Consider the following 26,915-nt stretch of genomic DNA (forward strand, 5'->3'; position numbering starts at 1 on the left):
ACGTGGCCTCTGGCTGGTGCATGCATCGCATCCTTAGCCACACTGGACTCTCTTTCTGGTCCTTTGCACTTCCAGGAAGGCTCATTCCCAGATCATCACATGACTGCCTACTTTTCCTAACGGTTTCTCTCCAGAGAAGTCCCTGCTGACCACCCCAACTGAAAGAGCCAGGCCCTGCCAGTCAGTGTCACAACTTTTGCCAGTTTTCTTCTTGGCCCTTGCTACCACCTGTCCGAAGGTTATCTCTCATTGACTCCTTCCACTAGTATTAGCTCCAAGAAAGCCAGGGCCCTCGCCTGTGTAGTCAGCTGCCTTATGGCAACACAGAAGTAGCACCTTGCACGTAGTAAGCACTCAATAAATATTTGTGAATAAGTGAGTGTACCAGCCAGAAATGAAGGCTAGGAGAGGAGATTTGGTTCCTGAGTCCGTAGAATCCAATGGAGGCTTTTGACCAGTATGGGTCAAAGTAGGTAGTGTTGGCATTCTTTCCCGTTGGAAGATTCCAGGGACCTGTGTCTTCATGTAAATATATTTTTTAATTTATTGATTTTCATAGGCAGAGAGAGAGAGAGAGAGAGAGAGAAACATCAACCTGTTGCTCTCTACTCATGCCTGCATCGGCCCATAGCTTCTTGTATGTACCCTGACGAGATCAAACCCACAACCTTGGCACATCGGAATGAAACTCTAACCAACTGAGCTACCTGGCCAGGACAAGATTTCTTAAAGAAATTCTAAAGGCATGCAGTTTTGACATTTTGCTCTTGAGCTTTTAAAAAATTTGAAGGCTCCATTCTAATTTCAGACACATTGATAAAGATCGCTTGAAAATGCATAAAAAGTACAACTGTTGCTCTGACCCAGCTGTTCCCCAGAAATCCTCATAGACTTTGCAGCAGCCGCCTTCCAGCTCGAACCCTCTCCCTCTTCAGTGAAAACTGGGCCAATACATCCAGTGTAACTTGAAATTAGAAGACAAAAAGAATGTGCCAAATTCATTGGGTTTTCACTTCTACTTTTGTACAAGGAAGTCCCCGATAGAGAATGTCGATTTTAACCGTAATGCCATATACCTTTCAGACGGCTTCCTTTCTCATTTTCTAAAGAATGTTGAGTTGTCAGAATCATGCAAAATTGCAGACGGGGCCCTGAAGCTTTGCTGCAGGGAAAGCTAGATCCCTGCCCTGCCACGCCTACTGAAATATAATATGGAAGTTCACTGTGCTCACAGTCTGTGGCAGAAAGCATATTCCTAATGCGTGATGCTCTTTTTAAAAATATTTTTCCTTGGAGTTTGTAGAATATTATCCAGAGATTATTTAAAATGATGTCTTCAGAACTTCAGCTTCACCAAGCTTCCCAGTGGCTCTGTTCTTCTCTTCCCCTTTGTGGAAGGAACCCGGGCTCAGGCACCAGGATGTCAGGGCTCCGGTGCAGAGCTGTGTGTGGATGCCTCAGTGAGGTCACGCCACCTCCCCGGGCCACAGTTACCTTGTTCATATGTTGGAGTCATGAAGTGAGGGCTGAGGCTGAGAGAGAGAGCATGGCCCCGTCTACCTGCCCCATCTGTCTTTGACTTTGTCTCTGGCAACTCTAGAAAGAACTGTGTCATTTTACTGTAGTCTGGTTCCACCTCTGAGACTCCAGCTCTAAAACCGAGGGACATGGGGGTGAGATTTTCTCCTGGCTTTCTTTTGAAAATGCAGGTTTGACAAGGGGCTGTCCAGCACGTTGGTGGAGTCGGTACCCGATCCAGTGTGCAGCTTTCAGGACTAATTGGTTGTTTGTAGCATTTAGAGAGTTAAGATGTGTCCTGTGTGCCCACAGGACATGATGGGCAGACAGGACTCCAGTGGGGTGGAGGCTGTGACAGACGCGCCCACCTGTCACAGGAGACTCCCTAACTGGAGGTTTCAGCAATTCTGTATGGACCAAAGCCAAGAATTTTCTCATACTTTGGCATCAGGAAGAAACTACCTACCCCATCATTTTTGTCCCTTGTACACTACCTAGCAGAGTAGCAGCTAAGGGGATCCATCTTGTTTAGTGAAACATTAAGTCTACCCTCAAATTATGGACACTGAATCTGTTTGCACTCACTTTAATTTTTAAAATCAGTACACTAAGGGCATGAGATGTTATTGGAAGGCATGGGGAAGGATGTTATGGAGTCCAAGAGACTACACTGTCCACATTCCAGAGAAACCCCAGACATGAACATTTGTGCTATAAGAGAATTAATACACCCAGTTTAGGGGTTTTATTTGCCACCGTTTTATCTTGTTTCCACAAATCTGATGATTGACTGTTGGTTGTATCTTTCTGCATTTTTATAATCATTACCTGAAACACTGGAAGCTTCAGTATTTTTTTTCATGTAAAGCTTAAAATAAAGTTTGTTTGGAGGAATTTTCTCCATCATAAGAACCTAATAAGAAATATAGAATCAGAGTGAGGGCAAGAAAATAGAATCACCTGTAATCCCATTGACCTTCATGTGTCCAGGTTGGAGAAGGAGCCAAGTAAAATCACCACTGACGGGTTATTTTGGTGCCATTACATTCAGAATTATTTTTAACTTGTGATGAGGCTCAGCTCTTTTGTAACAGTTTCACTAACTCCCAACTCATGAGGCCCAGCAAGCCCCAGCCTGTTGTTAGTGTTTTCATGGCCCTCCGTCCGTCTTAAGAACTCCGTTTTCCTGGGCGCCGCAGGACTGGCTGGTGTGGCAGGGCCGCTGAGGGATATGTGGGGACACGCCTTCCCGCACTGGAACAGCGGTCTGTGCTTCACCTCACAAACGGGGCTTTTCTGTCTCCACTTCAAGTTTCCCAAGCTGTTCCCCTTCTGTTTGAAAGACGGCTTTTCACCCCTCTTGCTGTATGGAGCTGGTGCTTTTTCACTGCCACAGAGTTGGCTCGCTTCATGCTCTTCCCCTCCTCAGGACGGAATTCATTTGTTAAAAAATTGACTTTAATTGACTCATAACGTGGGTAGTTTTAGGAGCCAGGACTGAATTTTGTAATTCAAATTTATTCCCATAGAATTTTCAGGACTTTTGAGACAAATCAGGCCCATTCTCTGAGTTCCTATGCTGTCCCCCCCCCCGCCCCCCGCCAGCGCTGCACTGGGTGCTGTAAACACACGTCACATGTTAATCCCCTCAAAGACTTGGAATATGTATTTCTCTATATTACACATGAAGAACTAGTCTGTTTAGGCATGGGTGTTGGATTTTGTATTAGCTCGTGGGAGGTATATTTGTCTGATGAAATGTTGAACGTGGAGTTTACTGCCTGTTTATATTTTGAAAATGCACATCCATGCAAGTCTGCAGGACAGTGGGGGTTTGGTGAAAGACAAATAAATGACATCCTAGTTCACAGCTCCTTTGCCCACTGAGCTGACCTCCTCCTGGCTTGTGAATTCCAGCGGCTTCTTAAAAAGGTGCAAGAGCTCAGAGCTCAGGTCAGATCAGCAGTAGGTGCATTTCTCGATGGCCCAGGGAGGACTTACTGCTAGAGGTCTTCACAGCAGCCGACTAGATGGGATGTAAGACATACTCTTGAAGGCTGCTAGCGCCGCTCCTTGCAGGAGATCCTCTGTGGAATTCCCTCTGCTGAGCAGCAGGACTCTGGGGGGCTCAGGTCAGTGTGTCCCCCTCCTTGTTTGCCTCGTTTCCAGGGAGGCCAGGGCCCCTCCCTGTCCTCCTGCTTACCTTGGTCAGTGAATTGCAGACACTGTTTTGCCTGGGAGCTAAGTAATAGGTGTTGGTCATCGTTACTCCTCCACGTTAGATGGTCCTTTTTGCTGGTAGGGTTGAATATCTTATGTAAGCCATTGAACTCTCAGAGCTAGAGCAAGAGAGAGAAGACCGTACAGGCATGCCTCTGAGACAGCGTGGGCTTGGTTCCACACCACCGTCCTGAAGCGAGTGCTGCAGTGGAGCAAGCCCTGATCTCTGCTTGGGGGCGGGGGGGGGGGCTGTGAGTTCCCTTCCTAAAGTAAAACCGCAACACCTGGGAAGCTCAATAAAGCAAAGAGCAATAAAACGAGATCTGTGTTACCAGTTAAAATAAAGGCAACTTAAAGAGGTGGGCTGGAGCAGGGCAAACAGAAAACGAAACTCTTCACTTTCCCTTGCTTAGCTGACTTTCTTTCATCCACTGTATCACTGTGCAGCTCCCTAGAACAGAAATCAGGAACGCCAGGCCTTAGAATGTGCCCCCCTGGTAAGCCCTGTCATTAGGAGGCAGCAGAGGAGTAAGTAGGACCTTGTTTTATTTCAACAAGATGTTTGGGTCCCACTGGTGAGTGAGACATCAATCTAAATGCCTTCCAGGCTATTTTGATTAAAACAGCGTGTTGTTTTTTTTTAATTCCAAAAGAGATTTCAGACTGATAGGAGATTCAGACATATTTTAAGACAAAACAAAACTCATACAAAGCAGAATTAAATAAACACTGAATAAAAGTTCCTGTAATGTGGTGGAAAAGAGGGATTCAGTGTGATATTGTGAACGATCAGCATTATTGGACTAGGGAAGGGGGAGCAGGAGAAGCAGAATTCCAGGCCTAGGGAGGCTCAGGAATGTGTGACTTGCAGCTTTGACCTGCGTGCTGAGAGCCTGCGGGCTTTTTAGGGACCCGAGTGAAGAAGAAAAACTAGGTGGAGCCATGCCCCGGAGGCTGTGTGTGGTCGAAGAAACTGGGCTTCATTCTATCTTTGAGAAAGAATGTAGAGCCTGAACAAGTTTGGAATGGGACAGTGATGTGTCCCTCTTTTTAAGCATGGGGGGTGTAAACATTTGCATTATGAAGGTTGCATTAAAAGGGCCCTAGAAAAAGGTGAGGAAAAACCCTTCAGGGGGAGAGGGCCTTATATCTGACCTTGTGGAAGAGGAGGCCTTTCTGAGAGCAAGGAGCAAGAAGGGAACAGAAAGATTGTTTAAGATGTTTGTGTATTTTAGAGGTAAACTACATGGCGGCTGAGGCCAGGGCTGCTGGAATGTAACAAGGGAAACTGGTGGTTCTAAACGTTTCTAGCCTGGATAATTGGGGTGCTGGGGGTGTGGTGGGAAATGATGCTGTCCTTGGGCATGGTGGAAAGATTCAGAAGAGAAATATTTGTTCGGTTGGGCGAAAAGTGATGACTTTGATTTGGGACATTCAGTAGGATACTAGAAATCTGGATTACTAATGCCAAAGGAAGTCAAGGCTAGGGAGAGAATTTTCGAAGCTGGATACATTTAAGGTCACATCTGAAGCCCAATTGGATCTCCCCCGGAAATTTTGCATCCAGAGTGGCGGCATGGACTCCTCATAGGTAGGTAGGTATCTGCTATTAATAGCTAGGGGATGCTCCACAGAAGAAGGGCCACAGAGGAGCCCCGTCTCTAGGAGTGGGGGGTGCTAGCAGCCTTTGCTATCCTTGGGGTAGGAGACATTCCTAGGACAGTGGTTTCCAACCGGTGAGCTGCAAGACTTTTAAAACATGCAATAGCTGTCTGTTTGGTCAGGGGTACTGACCCCTTTTCCCTTAGATTGTCCAATTTTAAAAATGACAACAAACAGTACAATAATAGCCCTCCAGGAGGAAGGAATTAAAATTACACCTATTTGTTGTCAGATCAACAAAGTATATATTTTTTAGTGTGCCACAGAATTTTAGTAATTAGTGTATGTGTGCCACGCGATGAAAAAAGGCTGAAAATCGCTTCCCCAGGGGAGCAGTGCTAGAGTTCTCCAGCTGAAAGTCCTTCCAGGGTCCTCACGAGACACCTCACCTGTTGCTCGTCAGGACATCACAATTGTTAGTGATGTCTGCTGTGGACTCTAAAGAATCAATTGGCCACACTTATTTGACTGCACATTTATGACCTATAAGCACGAAAAAAACGCCAAAGAAGAACGTGAGGAATGTAGGGAGAAAAGATAAGGAAATTCAAGACTGCCTCGTTGTAGGAAGGAGATACTAAGTAAGGAGCGGTGGAGGAGAAAGGAAATAAAATAGGTTTTAGGCAAGACTGGTATGGGAATTCGGAAGATTTGGGCAGCTTTGAAAAAGGTTCACGTCCTGGGTGCTAAGGTATTTTATCATGTGGTTGGGAAGTAGACTCGTCAGTCCTAAGTGACTCTGTAGAAGTTCCCAGTGAAGGGAAGGGGAGAATTGGGGTGCTCTCTAGGTGATGCAGGGAAGATGCAGAGAGTTTGATGCTAGAATTTCTAATTTTGTACTTGATTAGAAACACCTAGAACAAGTACACTTGAATTGATTACCTATATACCTATATATACCAATAGTACTATAAGTATATACCTAAGAACAGTTTTCCCAGGGTACCCTATCTAAAAGTTGAATTTGTGTTCAACTGTTTTGATTTTTGGTTTTTTGGTTTTAATTTGTAAAAGCTTTCTTCCCTCAACTGTATTTTTACTACCTTCTGTTCCCCCAGTATTGTGCTAGGTACTGGAAGGGAATAGAGAAAAATAAGGCGTGGTCTAGTGAGATAAGAAAAAAAACAACTAAAGGACTTATTACTGCTGAGCAAGATTCTGAGGGAGGCGGTGGGAGCTGATCATATATAAGCAGGGTACGGGCTGCGCAGGTACAGTGATCGGGAAAGGCGCTGCAAGATGAGACGGAGAGAAAAAATTCGAGGCAGGGCATGGACTTGTCGTGCTATGGTGAGTGCCCGATTCGTATTCCTGCCGCTTGGGGGAGTGTTCACAAGTTGGAAAGTGTGGCAAGCCAGATTGGGTGGGATCAGACCATGGACGTCTCCAGGGTCCAGACAGCGAGACTCGGGGTTGATATACAGATCATGATTTAGGAATTCGGGTAGGCCAGCAAACTGACAAAAGAAGTAGAGATCTCATCAATGGGATGTATCTCATAACTACGGAGAAAAAATTCAGATTTGAGCTGTGGAGACAAGGGCTGCAGGACAAAAATGGAACAAACAAGAAAATAGGACTTCCTTTGTGTCCCCCACCCCATTCCGAAAAGAAAACACCAAAAGCCTTCTTAGCCAAAATGCCAAAAACTTGTGGAAGGTTGGTCAGTGCAAATATCACTGAAGGTAATTATACACCGGTGAAAGTTTTAATGGAAACTAATGCTTACATTCTTGATGTATCTTGCTTCTTTGAATCTGCTGGCTAGAACACTTAAGTCTTTCTTGCAAAAGTGACGTCCATTGTGTATCATTTAGGATTTCCAGTTTTAGTGTTTTTAGAGTGAGAACATTTTTTTTAAATTTCAGCTTCACTGGGGTGTAATTGATGAAATCGTAACCTCTCTGAAGTCCACATGTGGAGACTGGATATACTATACACTGTGAAAGGGTCCCCGGTCTGGTTAGCACACCCAGCTTGGGAGTGAGAATCCTGATACTCACAAGCCTGCCGCGTGCAGACTCTGCCCCAGATTACAAAAGATTATAATTCCCTTTATAAGAGGTTATAATTATAATTGCCTTTGGCAAATTTAAGTAGGGTGTTTTTTTTTAGGAGCTTGCTTTTTATGGAGTTTTTCATTGTACTCACTGCTTTTAGAAATAAGAACCCTATTCCTTTTCACAATTACATTTGACTTTATGTAATACCTAATTGAACTATGTAGTTCCAATAACAAATGTAACTGGCATCAAGATGTTGGGGAGCATAGCTGACTGTTGGTATGTGAGCCCCTCGGAGTGAGCAGAGGGTCCATGCTGTGGGCAGATTCTTAAGTGGAGGTCGATTGAAGAAGACTTTTAACTTCTCTCAGATCAGGTGACTATCAGGTGTGCAACTCTTAGGTTTTCTCTACATCCTCTGTTTGTGGGACACGTGCTAGAGGGTATCTCCTGTGCGGGAAGGCTACTGCCAACCAGAGCCAGTTCCTATGTCTGTCTAACCTGTGCAAATCTCTAGCCACGTTTCAGTTGACCTGTCTCCTCCTGTCTCCTCCTTTGCCACCCCACTCTGCCCGTGCTGCTTTGAGCCAGGGATTCCCAGCAAAACAGCTAGTCCTGCCTTAGACTACCAAGAAGCTACAGAAGCATGCTAGCCCAGAATAGTGCTAAGTGTCTTTATTAGTAAAACTTGGTCATTCTTGCCTCTATTCGTGTTTCTTTGTGCTTTAAAATTAGAGTTTTCAGGTTACAGGCCAAGTCCCCACTAGGGGGCTCACTAGAGGTAACCACATGTTGATGCTTCTCTCTCTTTCCCTCTCTAAAATAAATAAATAAATAAAATCTTCTAAAAAATAAAATTAGAGCTTTCAGCCCTGGTTGGTGTGGCTCAGTGGATTGAGTGCCAGCCTGAGAACCGAAGGATCGCTGGTTCCATTCCCGGTGTAGGGCAAGTGCCTGAGTTGTGGACCAGGTCCCCAGTAGGGGGCGCATGGGAGGCAACCACACATTTATGTTCCCTCTCTCCTTCCCTTCTCTCTAAAAATAAATAAAATCTTTTTAAAAATTAGGGGTTTTGATTTAAAATTTATCGCATAGCAGATTGTGTTTGCGATATATCTATAGCTCTTAGCTAACCAGGGCTCAAAGTTTTGTCTTGGATTGTCAGCTTTATTGGCTTGGCATTATGTAAAGCAGGACAATCATACTTGACAAAGAGCATTATGTATATTTAGAAGCATCATACAGATATAATTGAGCAAATCCAGATTTGAAGTTACTGTACATTTCCAAGTTGGCTTCTCAACTTTAACTAGAGCCAAACATTTCTCTACTGACATTCTAATAATATGTGTGTACATGTATGTATGTATGTGTACATATGCATGCATTTATATATAGCTGAACCAAATACAGGTTTGTCTGTGTATGTCCAATTAAATCCTCCCTAGAACCGGCCACCCCCTTTCCCCTTCTCACAGTATACGCTGCATATCTCTAGTTGTCCTCTGTTGATTTATGGCTTCTAAGCATAACATCTTCAGTCTAGGTGCTACCTCATGACTCGCATCCGGGTTCAACTCCCACACCAACTGGACATAACCTCTTTCACACTTACAGTTCAAATTCCTAACAGAAGTGAACTAATTCAGCCAATCGCTCTCATTTCTTTTTACACGGACACCCTCATGCCAGGCCCTGCACAAGCCTAGAGATAGGCCACCCTGAGAACAGGGACCATTCTCAGCCCTGCAGGGTGAGACCAGGACAGGGACAAGTTGCCTGACAGAGGAACATGGCTGCCCAGGCAGCAAGTATTGTGGGCAGGGCAGTTTTCCTTAGATTCCAGCGTAGCAGGAAGGATAAAGGCTGCCATCACTTATTCAGAGGGATGTTTTATACAGGTACAGGCAGACCTGACTTGGCACCATTCCAGTGTGTACAAATTTCCATTACTGGAAATACAGTACAGTTAACAAACATTAGTGCCCCAGTAACAAATTTCAGTTACCCTATGTATTCGTTTGGTAGGGCTGCCATAGTAGAATGCCACAGACTGGGTGGCTTAAACAACACATGGTTTTCTCACATTTCCAGAAGATGGAAATCTGAGATCAAAGTGTTGGGAGGGTTGGTTTCCTCTGAGGCTTCTCCCCATGGCTTGTAGATGGCCATCTTCTCCGAGGTCTTCATTCTGTGTGTGTCTGTGTCCTAATCTCCTCTTCTGAGAACAGCAATCACACGTTGGATTAGGGCCCACCCTAATTACCTCATTTTCACTTAATTCTTAAAAAAAATTTTTTTTAAGATTTTATTTTAGTTTTAGAGAGGGGAAGGGAGGGAGAAAGAGAGGAAGAGAAATGTCAGTGTGTGGTTGCCTCTCGCACACCCCCTACTGGGGACCTGGCTGGCAATCTAGCCATGTGCCCATGTGCCAGTGTCACTGATGGAACCGGTGACTCTTTGGTTCACAGGCCAGCACTCAATCCGCTGAGCCACACCAGCCAGAGCTAACGACTTCTTTAATATCCCTATCTCCAGCTGGTCACATTCTAAAGTACTGGGAGTTTGAACCTTGACCTGTGAATTTTGGGGGGACACAATTCAGCTCATAACACAATGATATTGTAACTGTGAGTCACTGCATAAGGTACAAACTTGATCATTGGCTTTTCAGTCTACAAATCACTATGTAAATATCACACATACATTATAATCAGTCACATCACTGAGCATGCTATTTTGTCCATGCACAGACAATGGAACATGTTGTGATGTCTCCTTATCTCCCAGTGATAAACCCACACAACACTCTACAAAAATAGATAATCAAAAGAGGGAATTGCCCACTAAATGTGAAAGTGCATCAAACAAACAAAGAGGAAGCAAAATTGAGTGTGATTAGAAGACTTAAAAATGGCAACATCAAGCGAAAACAGGACGAGTCCTACACTTACCTACAATATTGAAAACCATATTGAAAAAGTCTGTTGACTATAAAAAAACAAGCAAAAGTTGTATCAGTGTATTTCAATTTTCACTAAAAACATAAAGGCACTTACAGTTGAATTTGAGCATCTACTTTATATTGAAAACTGTAATAATAGAAATAACAATACCAATCTATTTGTGTAATGTTCAGGCCAAAGTACTAAAGTACTTACTTGCTCCATTGAAAAAAGCTGGTAGTTAAAAGGAGCCTGAAGAAGACTCTTCACTGCCAGTAAAGGCTGGTGTCATGGTTTTAGAAATGGGCCAGACTTGCCCTGGTGGGTGTAGCTCAGTGGATTGAATTCGGTCTGCAAACTAAGGGGTTGCCAGTTCGATTCCCAGTCAGGGCACATGCCTGGGTTGTAGGCCAGGTCCCCAGTGGGGCCCACGTGAGAGGCAACCACACACTGATGTTTCTCTCCCTCTCTTTCTCTCTCCATTCCTTCTCTCTAAAAATAAATAAAATCTGTTTTTAAAAAAGAAAGAAAATTATTTTTTAAAAAAAGAAATGGGCAAGAACTGGTGGCTGTGGGGCAGGCTGGTGGTGCTGCGAAATTAGCACCCAGGTTCCAAGGATTAGTGACAGCAGGTGGTTATGATGCTCATCTATTGCTGGTGAGACATCTGCTTGAGGAGACAGCCCTCTCTCCAGAGCTTACCTGAAGAAAGATGGGAGATGGCAAAGTGGCCGTGAAGGGAGAGACTTGGGAGGTTAAGTCCCTCATCCAGAGGGACTTAGTGTGGGCAAACTCAACCGACGTCATTGAGGAAAGGGTTGAGATGGAAAAGATGAAGATCTTCCAGAGAAAATGATGTCAGTAAAAACAAAACAAAAAATCCCTTCAAACTGAAACAATTCTGAGATCTTTAACTACATGGAAAAGGCAAAGGATAAACTGTTAGAACTTGATCCTTAGCAATTTGCCAAGGCATGCAAAAAAAATTGTTCATTTCAGATCATGTTACTTAATGCTCAAGATTTCTGTTATTTCAAATTTGTGTACTAGATAAACATTCATTTTACCATGGTTTTTATTTCCCTGTAAATGTATAACCAACAATGGGTTTTTAGTGTTTTGAGTTAAATTTGTAAAGGTCATGGAACAATCCTAATGTTTCGATTGATGGTTAAAATGGTTGCGTATGGTTTCAACTTACAGGGTCCCACATTTCTATGCAAAGCAAGGACTGCACATGTGTTCGTGTGTATCTTTGCTGGAATTCCTTCTAAGATGTACCATATTATCTTTGTGCTTGCATTATTCCCCCTGAACCTAGCAAGCATGATTTAGCCTTTTCCTGATGGTTCAGTCATGACATGTGGTTCAAAGTAGATGAACAGCCTTGTTAGGGGTATAGTGTATGCAGCCAAACTTTCAGAGTTCAAACTCCAGCTGGCTCTGTGACTTGTATTATCTGGAGTAAGATGCTTCATTTCTCTGTGCCTCAGTTTCCTCATTGGTAAAGTGAGGAGAGTAATAGTTCCTACCTCGTAGGGTTGTTAATGGGCATTAAATGAGCAAAGGTATGGAAAGCGCTGAGTGCCTGGCAACATAGAGAACAATGCGAGTGAGCTGCTGCTGCTGTTGGTGGTGACGGTGCAGATTTATTGAAACTGAAGCTATTGCTTTCCTCTATCAGATGGCCTCAAACTATGATAGTCTTTATTTGGGGGGTTGTTTTACTTATGTGTTCCACTCCTTTGTAGTTTGGCTATTAATGGCCTTCTTTGTATCTGCCTCAAGCAAAGCAAGTGCCCTACTCTCAAGCACCCTCTCATTTGATTTGGGTGCTTTTAACTGCATTGTCTTTATAGACTTGCAAGAGAGAAGTTGTCTGGTAGTGCATGTAAGCCTGGGCGGGGGCCCAGTTCCTCACGGACGGCCTGTCACATGGAAACTCAGAAGAGAACCATCTATTTTTTGGCTCAGGGACCTCCAGCTCACCATCTGATATCATCTCCAAATGAGGTTATACCCGTAATCATTCTGTTGTGTGTTTCAATAGCATCAAATTATTCTCTGCAAGTGCTGAAATATTACCACAATCTGTTTCCTCCTTGGGCCTTGGCACGTCTTCATGTTTCTAGTGTACGAGAATACCGAAGTACCCAGGATGCCCAGACTGATCTGAGAAGCCCTGCTTGAGAGTCCAGCGGGTAGAGTTCTGGCCCTGTTATGAGTTTATAGGTACTAGATGAATGGCGCCAGGATCAGAAGGCAGCACTGCCTTTCTTTTAATTTTCCATTGTTTCTCTAAGCCTCTTTCAGGCTCACAGATTCTCTCTGGCTCTTTGATTGCTTTCCCCTGAGGGAGCTGCAGCGTGGTATTTGCCTCAACCTGTAACAACAGAGGTGTCACTCCATTGTGTCTGCAATATGGTAGCGTCTTCGGGGATGGGTGTTTCGGGTAGCCACTGTCTGCTAAATCTGAAAGTCATTCTCTGAATACAGTGTTAGCTTAATACTGGCCCGAAAGTCACCCTATGGGTATTTAGTTTATCTTATGACTGAAATCATTTCTGTCCTTTCTATACTGGTTTTCTCCTTCCCAACCCCAAATCGCTTTTACCTGATATGGTGTGCTAATTTGCCTCACCCCAGTAGGATAAGCTGTGGCTCCCCCTTCCTTTTTCTCCTCTGAGTCTCCTTGTGTAGCTTCCATTTGCCACTGGGCACAGAGAGAGGCTTGGCCCATTTTTGTGAAAGTGATTTTTAAAGTAGTTGAACAAGAAACCGAAAAGCCCACTCACTGTACCAAAAGTTGAGTTACATTGAGGCTCCATTCCCTTCCTCTTTATGGTCCGAGCTGCATATTTCAGTCTCCCACCCAGGCGGAGCTGGAAGTGCAGTTGGCATCCAAGTTGCCTGGCAAATACGTGAAGAAATGAGAGTCTATTGAATCAATATGTCATCAGTTATAATTGTACCACCATGAAAAAGAAAAAATGTATACTAAAAAAAAATCCTTAGCCTGCAGGTTGACATGTCTCTTTTCTTGAATATTTATTATTGACATTGTTAACAAAATTATGAAAATAAAGTCTGAATAGGTATGGTCTATCTACAGGTATTTTGTTACATTGTGACTATCTCAATAACATTGGAATGAATAAGGATTTTGAAAGGCTTCTAGACACTGGCCAGGGCAAGACTGAACATGCTAGCTTTTGAAATTTCATAAGGTTCAAGTTTGGAAGAAAAGCTAGCAAGATTTCACTAGCATTGCGTGCTGTGTGTTGAGGTGGTAGGAACATGTATGAACCTGCAGTTGTTGGAGCTTTTCCTCCCTAATATTTAGAAAGTTTAATTTTTTCCAGGGCAGTTTTTTATTATTGTGGTAATATCCATAAACACACTGTTTGAACCATTCTAAGTGTGCATTTCAGTACATTGTTGTACAACCATCACCTCTATCCACTCCAGGACTTTTTCATCATTCCACACTGAAATTCTGTGCTCATTAATCAATAGTAGCACCAATCCCCGCTCCGTTTGACCCCTGGTAACCATTGTTCTTCTTTCTCACTTAAGAGCAATCAGACAATATTTGTCCTTTTGTGTCCAGCTTATTTCATCGCCTTAGGGAATTTGATGCATTCTTTTCTAACTAGTTGCTTTGGGGGATGATAATAATCCAAATTCATACTTGTGCAAAGCTGTGAGTCTGAAATTTTGTATCCCAAAGTGCTGCAGCCTTTATTAGACTAAGTGCCTAAAATGATGTGTCGTTTTGAACAAGAATTCCATATTCAAGGTTTTTTGCTGTTGTTAAATATTCCCTTTATAAGAAAGTTTCTCATATGTGCAATCTTAAATTTTAAAGTTCCTTTTTTGTTGCTGTTGCTGTGGTTGTTTTTTTTTGGGGGGGGGGGGAAATCATTACCTATACTGTTGGCTTCCAGGGCCCCATACAGCTTGAGGGAAGTTTAAGCTCCCCAAATAATGGAATCAAGTTTAGTGATGTATGAGTAGCCCCCAGGAAGTAGTGATAATATTGACATAACCCAATTCTTTAATGCTTAGCTCTCAACTCTGTAACCCCACTGCCACCCCTCAGTAGAATCCTAGGTTCTTCTGGAATCCTAGAGCTCCTGGGGGGGCGGCGGGCACCCCCAGAGAATGTGTCAGTGGGCAGAAATGTGATATTTAAACATCGGAGCCAAGTATTACAATACTCAATTCTCCATTTCATATCCAAGGAATTTCCCGTGCATTGTCTAGATGTCTTTCCAATTGCTCCTTTCAGTTTCCCTAAGATGGTCTGTTCCACTGTAAGGGCTGTGCCACAGCTGTGTGGTGGACTTGGGAGATGCTGAGGAGGAAGAGGCAACCCCAGTGAAACCACGCGCCTGAATTGGCTTGTGGCTATTGTTTGCTTTTCCCTGGGTTATCCATTCATAGTCTTGGATCCATTCTGCAGTGTGTATTGTGGAGCCGTGTATAATGGCACCTCATTACTCAGTGGACAAGGAGAACAAGGGTAATACCGACTCTCTGGACTGCCCGACTTCCACTAAAAGACTAGTGTGTGTCAGGATGACAGGGGCACTGGCTGGACCCACGCGTGGCTGATTCCCAGGTCTGCCACGTGCTCTGCTAGCCGCAGAGTGGCTCCTCTAAAACAGCTATTTCTGCGTGAACTCTCCTGCGTTTTAGCTGAACCCACAGCCGCTGTCTTAGGAACTGAGAAAGGAGTCAGTCTGTATCTCATCGTTGCCCGTCCTGTGTCAGGAAAATGTATTCTTTAAGAAAAAATTGAAAGGAAGAAAGAGAAAGAAGGGAGGGGAAAAAAGGTTGCCATCCAGTGGAGAAAGGAGTAATTCCCAGCTTCATTCAGGAAAATGCAGGCTGAAATATGCTTCACTGTTTTAACTTGGCTGGGGATTTTTTTTTTTTTATCACCAGAAGGTATTTTTTTTTTTAAGTGACATCCGGAGCCAAAAGAGTGCAGTGTGCCTTTAAGGAAAGAAGCGCCTCACCAAACTTCGCTGTAGTTGTAGCTCACCGTTTGCATAGGGAAGGAAAGTGTTAATTTCTTATTTGTACACTTTTTTTCCCCCGACTTCCTTCCTATTCACTTCATTAAATCTAGAGGCAGTTCAGCATGGGAGCCGTCTGTATGTTGAATTAGGGCTCGCACTCTTGCGCAACACGTCACCAGTCGGAAACTGGGGGTTTGCTTCTGTGATTTATTTCATTATTGTGCTGGTAAAAGGTTTGGAAGGGAATTCTTTTTGGGGTAGTACTTTAGCATTGTGTAGCAAGTTTTTTGGTTTTTGGTTTTTTTTTTTTTGCGCCCCCCCCCCTAGCACTGAGTTGAGTCAGTTGAGTCAGTTGAGCCAGTTTAAGTAATTTTTTTAAATTAAAGAACAGTTTTAAATGTCCATGAATAATTTTACTTACATGCAGGAGTAATCTTACTCTACTCTTTAAGTGCGAAAAGCACCGGGAAATATTTAGTGGATTGATTTCCATTAGAACAAGACCCTTAGAAATCCCTGGACACGAAGCACTGCAAATGGATGTTTGGGGTCTTTGGGGGGGAGGGAGGATGTTTTGTAGCTCTCTGCATTCCTGCATAAAACCTTAATTTAAGGGGAATAATGGTCAGTACTTTGTGTGTTTCTGTGTGATTCCAAAACCTAAATTTGATAAGAATCTGCATGTATTAGCAATTGTAATAAAAATTGTTTTACTAGTTCTTTTTGCAGTTTAATTTGTTTTTGCTTTTTAGCTACTTAGATTTAGAGATTTAAAAGTCCAAATATCACAAGCTTATGCTTTGTTCCTTTTTTTTTTTCAAAGTTAAGGGGGGGGGTGAGACTAGAAATATCTTTTACAACTTCCCCCTCCCTCTTCATTTATACCACTGAAAAGAAAAACAATGAAAAATTTTACAGCATGAAACTGAAAGTGAAGTGTCACAGTTGTTTGAGATTTTCTGTAAAGACCAGAATAACATATTTTATGAAAATACTTGAACTTAAGAACATGCACATTGCTTTTACTGACATGCATTTAATGAAAAAGAAATTATTTTAAAAAATCATCTTAGACTGCTCCCAAACCACGCATCTTGTTTTATTAAAAATCACTAAAATGAGGTTTAAAATACCAAAAAAGCATACCTTGTTTCTATTTTTGAAAATACACTTGAATATTAATTTGTTTTCTTACTGGCTTAATTGTTAAAATGCAAGTAAGAATCAGAAACCGCCTGAGCTAAAAATCTCTAATTCTGCTGCCTGGAATAACAAGAGGGGAAAAAAATATGATAAGTACTTGTCAATATTAAAACAGGCTGAAGGAGGAAGGCTTCGGGCCTTGTAGTAGGTAGAATGAAACAGCAGATTTGAGTATCCACAATCCTTTCAGTATTAAATTTTCAGTGAAATAAAATTACTTGTATATGAAAACATAGCCTTTCCCCAGCTCTCTTTTTTTTCCTGATCAGCTGATGAAGAGACTAGCAGCTCGCTGCTTTGCTGGCTTGTTAATTTTATCCCCACTAACTGTGATTTCCGATAGCCGGCCTGCTGATAGTGGTAAGGTAAATATCCTTTTTCGTTGCCGTCTTGAAGATTCAGTAGAACTACATCCCAGGCATGTGTAGGTGTGTAACACATCAAAAGCCGGTGTTCTCCGTATTTCTGTGTGCAACTGGGTGCTTGAGGAGAGCAGTACCATTAACTGTTGACAGCCTTGCATGCTGTATTTATTATTAGCATGTTCAGCCTCCAAGATTTGCGGGACAATTTCCTTTTCTTAATCTTCGCTTAGCTGCAGTGTGTTTAGCTGTATAGTGGGTGTCCTGCTTTTAGGCAAATGAATATTAATGAATAATGTGGAGCTTTTTTTTTTTCCTCCTTTTTCCTTTTTCCTCATAATTCATCAGATCTCGCCTCCTTCATAGTGCTTATCTGAACATTGTAGGATCGTGATGGAAATTGTCTTTTGATTATTAAGGCCTAGGCTCAGACTGTCCCCTTAGGATTCTGTCTGTGTGCATGTTGCTTCTATGGGTTTGCACATTGGAAGATGCATAGAAAACATATTTTTTAATCCCACTGGCATCTTTAACATGCCAGGTTGTTTTGTGTTCTGCACCAGGTTTTCTTCACAAAACCTTTCTTTTTCAGGAGGCATTGTACACAAGTGAAAGAAATTATGTCTGAGCTGTAATCACTCTTTATATTGATTGTTATACTCACATGATCATAAATATTAGCCATGTTTGGTGCTGTGGAGAAATGAAGGTAATTGCCTTATGATTAGAGCTCTTTCAGCTGCGAGAAAGGATTGATTAGCATTTGCATACTGGAGGCAATATTGAGAGGCAGGAGGAACAAATAACAACATCAGTTATTTTGTGTAAGAAGGCAATCTTGAAATATAATTTAAAGATTTAAAAAATATTTTTTCGTGATCAAATATTCTTTTATCTGTTGTGGGGTTTTTTTTTTTCGTTTGCAGTTTTTTTTCCCCTCTATTTTTTCTTAAGTTTTGAGATGTACCAGGAAAAAAAAAAGTTTAAACTTCTGGGTCTGTCACATGGATCTTTTAGCCATTTATGAACAGGTTTCTTTCATACCTGGTTGTTTTTATAGCTATTTTATTATCTCTCTGCATTAGTGCTGCTGGCTCTGGTTTAAAGCGAGCGTTTGCAGGTAATTGGAAAAAAAAAAGTGTTTGTTGTTTGTGAGTGTGTGTGTTCTTCATCGGATGATTTAAGTGCTTTTACAAAGGAATGTGGCTTTGCTCTTCTCCGTTTTCTTATTTACTAATTGCTATGTTAGAACAAAATCTGGATACAGTTTTGATTTATGTTGTGACTCATGAATAAATTGATGTAAAATCATATGAAAGAAATGGTTAATGCTTATGATTGTAAGGATGTGTTCTCAGGGAAATTTTTTTTTCACTCATCCCTTTTATTTGTAGTTGTATCTTCTCTCCCCTTACAGTAATGAGACATTTAAGGTCTTATTCTTCCTTTGAGCCAAAATTTTAGTTGGATTCAGTTAACTTCAAACATGTAAATGTATAGATCTTCTCACCTTTGCCATCGTCTTTACTATTAGTGTTTCAGGCCTTCCACATATTTTACTCATAAAGCAGACTTGGGTTAAAGATGCATTTATTCAATATGGTGGTCTTCCCTTTTTCTTCCTATTCCACTGACTGCTGTTAACTTTTATTTTTTTGTTTCATTTTATTCTAATTATTCAAGTTGTATGTGTATATATGCATATTTATTATTTTCTTGTCTTGAATTTTTCTCCTTTGTGCCATATTAACAGGCCATCGAAGACGGGAATTTGGAAGAAATGGAAGAAGAAGTACGGCTTAAGAAGCGAAAAAGACGAAGAAATGTGGATAAAGATCCTGCAAAAGAAGATGTGGAAAAAGCTAAGAAGAGAAGAGGCCGCCCTCCTGCGGAGAAACTCTCACCAAATCCCCCTAAACTGACAAAGCAGATGAACGCTATCATCGATACTGTGATAAACTACAAAGACAGGTGAGTGTTTTTCTCCTCCCTCTTGATGGTCTTCACCAAGGGTGTAAGTGAGGCTTCCTCTGAGCCAGAGTTATGAAGGTGTGCGCTGGGTTTTTTACGTTCTTTCCACTTTGTGTTTTATGGCTCTCCCGCCAAAGGTATCAGTGCCCTTCTGCCATGTTCAAAATGGCCACTGGTACTGTCTTGTGTGATGTTTTACGGAGTAGTGTTTAAGGTATCTGGAAACAGGAGTTTAGATTACAAAACTAACGAAAGCGATCCAAACTGGAAGAAGATTCTTAAGGACCTCTGAAATGTCGTCATTTATGTGGAAGGATTGGGATGATAGAATAAAATTATACTTTTGCATTGAGTTGTTAGAAAAAGTATAGTTCTAGTATATTTAAGGTAAATATTTCACGTGAAGACTCTGTTCACAACCAAACAGATGCTTTATCAAAATGACTGTTCCTTCGTTCCTTTCAATGCACTTGAACTTCTGAGCACTTGTCTGAGCCGCCTTCTTCTTCCTAATAATACTATGCAGCGAGGATGATACCTCAGAAAGTTTCCCTCTTTTTCATGGAACTTTTGAATGTGGACTTTGAGAAATCTATACTGAACACTATCCCCAGACTATTTTAGACAGTGAGTAGTTATTTGAAAACCAAAGCAGAGGTCTTTTAGGGTCTTGGTCAGCCCTATGCAGTAGATTATCTAGTTAGGCTGCATTTTGGTTAGTTGATTTGTTTTCTACCGATAATCATCGGACGCAGTTGTAATTAAGAAGATCATATCTCACTGCAGTTGAAAAAGTGCTAGGAAACAAAACATTTAAACATTTTATTTCTCTAAATTACATAATGGTATTAATGATTTTTTTAGTTACCAATTTTTTTACATTAACTAGTTTTGCTCTGCATACCTGGAAGTGTTTAAAAATAAATAAGTTGTGATTTTAGTTTTTCATTGTGACTCTGGTGAATGTGTTATACCAGAGGAAAAAATTTCATTGTAAAGACTAAATAGTAAAAAAAAAAAGCAAGAAACTTTCAACCATGAGGTTTTACTCTTATGTTTTTATTGTGTTATGTTTAAGGACTTTTCAGAAATGGTGGTGAGTGGGGGGAGGAGATGCTTGTGAAAGGGTCAGAATAATTTGTCTGTCTTTACCTACCAGGCCTCTTAAGTCTCCTGCTTATATTTTTTACCATCTTCCTTTCTTTTTTTTTTTTTGGAAAAGTGGATCCCCTTTGAAAATTCTGAAGTAAACACAAAGGGCAACCCCATCATATTGGGTTTGAGTGAGTTGTTCATTGACACAGGGGATCGACAGCAATCCAGGAAGGAAAACTTGGCCACGAGTCCATTCTCTGATTAGACTGGTCAGCAAACTTCCTTGTAAACCAAGAATCAGTGACTCTCCCTGTTGAGTTTCTGTTTACCCTCAGCCTGACCAGTGGATCTGCCGCAGGCAGGACCTGTCCGCGTCTGGGAGGCCAACTGGGACAGTAACACCTCATTGTATCAGCCCCTGTAGAAAGGAAAAAATAAGGCGAGTGTATCACTCTGCAGATGCCTCTAGCTTTTTTTCCATTTTGGGCACCCAGTGTGCCTTGATCTGTGACAGGCATTTTGTTCATTACCTGCTGGGTGAGTGTAGGGCTGCTGTAGCCCTGAGGACAGCCGACAAAGGTCTTGCAGGTTGAGAAGCTGGGCCTGTTGTACTAGGTGATGACTGTCTTCACCTTTAATGGCGTAAGAAAGATCACCAGCCAGTGAACCNAGTGGATCTGCCGCAGGCAGGACCCGTCCGCGTCTGGGAGGCCAACTGGGACAGTAACACCTCATTGTATCAGCCCCTGTAGAAAGGAAAAAATAAGGCGAGTGTATCACTCTGCAGATGCCTCTAGCTTTTTTGCCTTTTTCTCAGGAGAGCAAAATGTCTGTTTTGGGCACCCAGTGTGCCTTGATCTGTGACAGGCATTTTGTTCATTACCTGCTGGGTGAGTGTAGGGCTGCTGTAGCCCTGAGGACAGCCGACAAAGGTCTTGCAGGTTGAGAAGCTGGGCCTGTTGTACTAGGTGATGACTGTCTTCACCTTTAATGGCGTAAGAAAGATCACCAGCCAGTGAACCACAGACGGCCAACAGATTGTTTTAGTTCATGTTTCACATAGTTGTTGTTTTTTTTTTAATTAAAAGCACATTAAACTAGAGAGATCTTATAAAACTTCAGGTATTTTTTACTCCCCCTCCCCCTTTTGGAAAAACCTAAAAATATGGCTCTACCCATCCTTCCCTCAGATAGCAGTTGGGTCAGAGTGAAGAAGAAGCCACCTCCCGTCTGTGGGCTGGCCTGCTCTGCTGTGCCGCGGTCTCCCTGACCCACCATGATTCCTTGAGTACGGAGTGTCAGTTCCCCTTTCTCGTCATGCTTTCCACACCTGGCCCCCTGCACTCACATCTCCTGGCTCAAATCACATAGCCTTTTGAGTTCGTGGTTTTCTGATACATGTGGCTATGGACTGCCACCTTTCCTAGAAACCACCCAAAATACAGAGTAGTCTAGTGTTAGGTCCCTCAACATCAGCTAAGCATAGTACAACAGATTAGAGCCCAAGCTTTTTCTTGATTTAACCTCCTGTGTTTGGATCCTAACGCTACTCCTGCATTCCCTAGTGGGGCAGGGGAAGTGAGGGGGTGGGCCAGGGAGTGAGCAATGTTAAATCCTCACCTGGGGATTTGCTCATTGATTTGAGAGAGAGAGAGAGAGAGAGAGAGAGACGTTGATGTGAGCGGGAAATATCATTGGTTGCCTCTCTTATGCACCTGGACCAGGGATTGAACTTGCGACCCAGGTGTGTGCCCTGACCAGGGATCAAACACACGACCTTTGGGGGCACAGGACAATGCTCTGATCAATTGAGCCACCTGGCATGGGTGGGAGGGAGCAATTTACTTAGCCTCAGTTTTCTTACCTAAAAAATGGAATAATTACTGGCCTGCCTCTAGCAGCGTTATAAAGATTTGATGAGTTAATAAAACCCAAGCTTTCTGGACAGTTTAATTATTAATAATCAGCCTTTCTGACTATTTATAACTAATCTCATGGGCGAACGGGGCTCTGAGCACTATAAAGTAAGTGTCCTTTCCGATAGGCTTTGCATCTTTTTATTTCTGAAAAACCAAACACATCTTCTGTGGGACTGATCACTGAGCGCACATCTGTAGTTGTACTATAGTGAAAGGAGTTTAAATATTTCACCATGCAGACATTGAGTCGTTTCTCACCCCCACCCCTCGAGTTGTCTGGTTTTTTATGTATTTATTTTACCTTTCCTTTGAAAAGCACCCTCATGAGACCCATCCTATTAGCTACCACATTTTAGGTACATTCTGGGGTGTATGTACAAAATTTCCCACCGCTGCATCTTTTATACATGTTTCCTGTTAGTAATCCTTGAGAAAAAGCACTCACTCTATTTATATTTTTTATTTCTCTTACCAAACTTGGTGCTCAAGTAGGAGGCACTCAAATTAGGAGGGCTGTAATTAGATATGTTGTCATATTTTTGGTTGGTTTTAGAAAATGCTGCTGGGAAATGTGCCTCTCCATGTGTTCAGAATTTTGCACCATTAAAGTCAGTTACTAATATAGTAACTCAACCTGCCTGTGAAGGAAATACCACCTGTGCTAATTTCCCTCCCCTCACCTCAGTCAAATGTTCCAGCTCTGTCAGTGGTGCAAGATTAGCAGTATATTAAATAATACCTGCCATCTATATTTAACTAATATATAAGAATTAATTAGCTCTTGTGAGACAGTTCTCTTTTTTTCCTTCAAAGTTCTTCCATGATTCTGGGACAGATGTATCTTTATCTTTTACAAAGGACTGGGATAACATAAGCATCTATTTATTGTCTTTGTTTTCAGCACCAGGCCTCGTTTTTTTTAAAGGAGGATCATTTTTAAAATGTCACCCCAAACTCTGTGATTCATAAGTGTAAGCGTTCTCTGCAGTTTGCTGTTGGAAGGAGCACCAGTCTGCTGCTCCTCGTCCCCACTGTTTTATTTCCCCAAACAGAAAACTTTATATCGAGTAGTGTTAGAAGGCTTTGTTTTGACTTGTTAAGCATGCTTTGTTTCCTGTTTATGTAGAAGGCTTTTAAAATCATATCCTCAGTTGATGTGACATTTAACTTATCACTATGTCTTTGTAAAGGAATTCAACATAATTTGCATCTGTACTCTTTTTTTTTAAGATTTTTATTTATTTATCTTTAGAGAGGAAGGGAAGGAAAGAAGGAGAGAAATACCAATGTATGGTTACCTCTCATGAGTCCCCTGCTGGGAACTGGCCTGCAACCCAAGCATGTGCCCTGACTGGGAATCGAACCATGATCATGTGGTTTGCAGGCCTGTGCTCAATCCACTGAGCTACACCAGCCAGGCTGTACTCTTTAACATAGTCCCTGAGACAAGACTGTAGAATAAGAAGGTGAAGAGTGGAGTCTGGTGGAGCTATTCCAAGTCTAGAGACATGGCTTATAGTTACCTCACTGAAGAGAAAGATTCCTAGAGCAATTCTTAGTGCTGGAAGGGATTTTAGATCTACTCCCACAACCCCTATGTGTCCCCCAGCCTCTGGCAGACTCATCCAGCCTTAGTGTGGCATTCCCAGCATGCAGTTCACCACTCCAAAGGACACCTCTAAACACAACAGCCATTTCCCACATGAAGATGGATTCAGCCCTCTGACTTCTGTTTGTTCTGCTTAGACTTTTAGGGAGTAAATCTGTTCTCAATCCAAGAAATATCCCGTAAGACATTTGTAAACACATTCATTCACCTCAGGACATTCTCCTTCAGGCTGAAACACCTCACTTTGCTGTCCAGTGGTACCTAGAGTCCTACCACCCTGGTGGTCCTGCTTTGGCACATACTGCCTTCTTAGTGCCCCATTTAAAGCATGGCACCCGAACTTCACAGGTACCCCATGGGCTAGTTGAAGGATGGATAGCTTTCTTATTCCAAACACCAGAGTTTGTTAACATGACTCGAGAGTGTGTTAACTTCCTCCAGAAACTCTGACACAGAGTTAACTCAGGTTGAACATGTGACATGTTGGACAAACTCCCGCTTCCCCAAACATGCAGAGAGCTCTTCTCTCACGGACGTGCTGCCGAGGGTAGTCTTCAACTAATCGTTTCTTTTTCTTTTTAATTTTTTAAACCAGTGTGTACTGGTTTTATTCCTATCCCTACATAGTTCCACTGAATTGATTTTTGTTTTATCACTCTATTGACATAACTCTGAATTTTTGTGCCTTTTCCAAAAATCATGTTTACTTATCTGCCTAAGTGTTTTGCTTTTGGGGGGATTGGGATTTATTTTTTTGTTTGGGGGGTTGCTTGTTTTTGCCATCTGAAGATTTGCCATTTGCTGTTGTTGAGAAACTGCTGAAGGGCAAAGGACAAGTCTCTGTACTGTGGCCTGAAAGTCACTCCAGGTTGACAGGAAGTTATTAACCAGGAATCCTGACAGTTGATTAAGCCACCTGTGAACTCGCCTGACCATGCCATCCTGGTACCCACATTCATCTATCCTGTCTCAAGGTTGTCAGGAAAGGCTAACACCAAGCTATACTATACATTTATGGCCCAATCTATCAGCCTAGAATTCCTGCTGAAAGAATGAAATGAGGTTAGCTTGTCCTGGCTTTTTCTACGAGACCCCCTACTGGTCTTTAATGATGTTATTTATCTTCTCTAAATAGCCCCGTGGCATCTGAATAATTTCTTCTAAGTTTTACCCAGGGTCCACATCCAGCAGAGCGTTCTCAAGTTTTCTTTCTCCGTTTGAAATTGGGACATTTGCTTATCTCTAGTCTTCTGATTCCATTTCTATTCTCTGTGATTTCTTAACCAGTATTAGAAGGAGCAATCTACATACTCTTTCAGGATGTAATTAGTTTGCAACTGGACACTTGAACTCATTTGAAGTGTGTTCATTTGCTTCCTATCTACTCTGCTATCAGTGGCTTTTGTTCAACCTTGATTAGCCTTGCCTTTCAAATGTGAGCATTGTTCTCGTTCCTGAAGAATCTGGAGTCGGAATATGGGCTTATTGTCACCTCCTCCCTCTCCACCAATCGTGTGAAGACTGCAGCAGGAATATTTCCTGAGGACTGACCTGTGGTCTGTGAAGGGTTTATAGACTTCATGTTCACCAGCTTTGAGAATGGACACAGGGAAGCAGCGGGGGAGGCAGGTGCGACCTGCCTGACGCAGCCCGGGCACCCAGTGGGGTGGGTGGCAGAGGTGACAACCACATGGCTCCTTTCTCCCAGAGGCTCTGAAGGCTCTGCTCTTCCCTGAGCTGGGACTATCTTTTCACCCCTCATCTGAGGAAGCCCTGATGCTGACTGTAGGGATGGTGGAAAGCCTTAGCTGGGTCTGAATCTTAGCTCTTTTCACTTTGCAGAAAGTCATTTCTTCATTTATTGCATTCTCCCCCTTATTTCCAGCCCTGTACTGCTGAATAGAACTAGAGGTACTTGCCCCATGCAGTGGAGAATATAGCCCTCCTACCCGATGTTGCTGCACAGGTGGTGGACTGGGGAATTCAGGAAAAGAGGGGGTCATGTGAGCCCATTATATAAGGGTACGATGGCATTACCTCATGATTATGGTCACTTTTAGGGGGAATACACACATACGTAATTGTTTTTAAAGATTTTATTTATTTGGGAGGTGGGCTGGGATGGGGGTAAAAGGCAGAAAACTGTACTTAAACAGCAATTTTTTAAAAAGATTTTAATTTATTTATCCTGAAGAGAGGGGAAACTGGCCTGCAACCCAGGCATGTGCCCTGACTGGGAATTGAACCAGCAACCTTTCAGTTCACAGGCTGGCACTCAATCCACTGAGCTGCACCAGCCAGGGGGGGGGGGGGGTGGGTGGGTGGGTGTGTGTGTGTGTGTGTGTGTGTGTGTGTGTGTGTGTAATTCTAATGACCTGTACCAGGGTAATAAGACACAACATTTCATTCCATTCCATTATAGCACCTTTCCAAGGATTTGGTACTCCAACCCAAAGACGAAATGTACTTGTTTAATTCCTATACATGCCGAAGAGGCATTTGTAGCATTTCCCTCATTTTGAGTAAAGCTGAGCTGTTTTCAAGGCTCATATGTAGTCAACTCATTCTGCAGAAGGGATGGACTCTTATTAAAAAGTCATTGCACTGTTCCAAGATTTTGTCTACAACATGCTTTACCTGAAGCACATTTGGGTGTTTCCTGTGTCAAAGGCTTTCCCATCGGCCGTCACCCTGGGGTAGACCATTCGTACCACTGTGCATATTATCTTTCTAAAATAGATCTGTAGTCGCATGCATTTGTAAAGCTGGATCCACATCGTTATTTAATATTCTTTTTGTTATTTGGGGGTTTTTGTTTTTGTTGGTTTGTACTGTTTTCCCCAAGCCAACTGTAGGTCGACTGTCGACAGCCAGACTGCCCGGCTGTAGGTCTGTCCCCACATGCTCCTTGTCAGCACAGTTTTAAATTATCCTGCTGGACTTTCCTTTGTTCAGAGCCTCACATCCTCAGCGACCAGTCATCTCCATTACTCCAAATCATAGAACCACGCCCATCTTTTTTTCAAATCACTCGTGGTGATTGTCACCGCTTATATTTCAGACATTCCAACTAATTCTCCTATTTTGAATAGAGCCAGGACTTCCCCCTGTGCTTCTCTGTTTGTGCTTTGCCCCCTCTGCAAAGCATCCTGCTCTCCTAAGGCAGCGTGGGCGGTGGGTCTGAGGAGGGCTCTCTGAGTGGCCACACATGGTTCCCTGTGTGCCAGGCGGTGCCTAGTGTAAGACCTTGTTGGGACAGAGGGTTTTCTCCAGACTTGTCACACCTGCCAGCCACTTCTCTGCCACCACACAAAGGGATACCAGAAAGGACTAAAGACCTCAGGCGCTCATTCTTTGTCATTTCCCGTTGAAAGTCATTAG

At 42.6% G+C, this 26,915-nt stretch overlaps 1 protein-coding gene across 6 annotated transcripts in view; it reads left to right on the forward strand.

The window, feature by feature from the left end:
- Positions 1–26,915, forward strand: part of SMARCA2 (SWI/SNF related BAF chromatin remodeling complex subunit ATPase 2) — a 166,081-nt gene that overhangs the window by 117,422 nt on the left and 21,744 nt on the right. For 5 of the 6 annotated variants that reach the window (XM_037061731.1, XM_037061735.1, XM_037061734.1 and 2 more), the window contains exon 28: positions 18,694–18,911. In XM_037061731.1, coding sequence (XP_036917626.1) covers positions 18,694–18,911 — 218 coding nt within the window. Of the gene's footprint in view, positions 1–15,510; positions 15,609–16,847; positions 16,944–18,693; positions 18,912–26,915 lie in introns of those variants that run through there. The other variant, XM_037061737.1, reaches the window with a different exon arrangement.

This window comes from Sturnira hondurensis, unplaced genomic scaffold (assembly GCF_014824575.4).
Source record: "Sturnira hondurensis isolate 20B ecotype Veracruz unplaced genomic scaffold, ASM1482457v3 Scaffold0013515, whole genome shotgun sequence".
NCBI lineage: Eukaryota > Metazoa > Chordata > Mammalia > Chiroptera > Phyllostomidae > Sturnira > Sturnira hondurensis.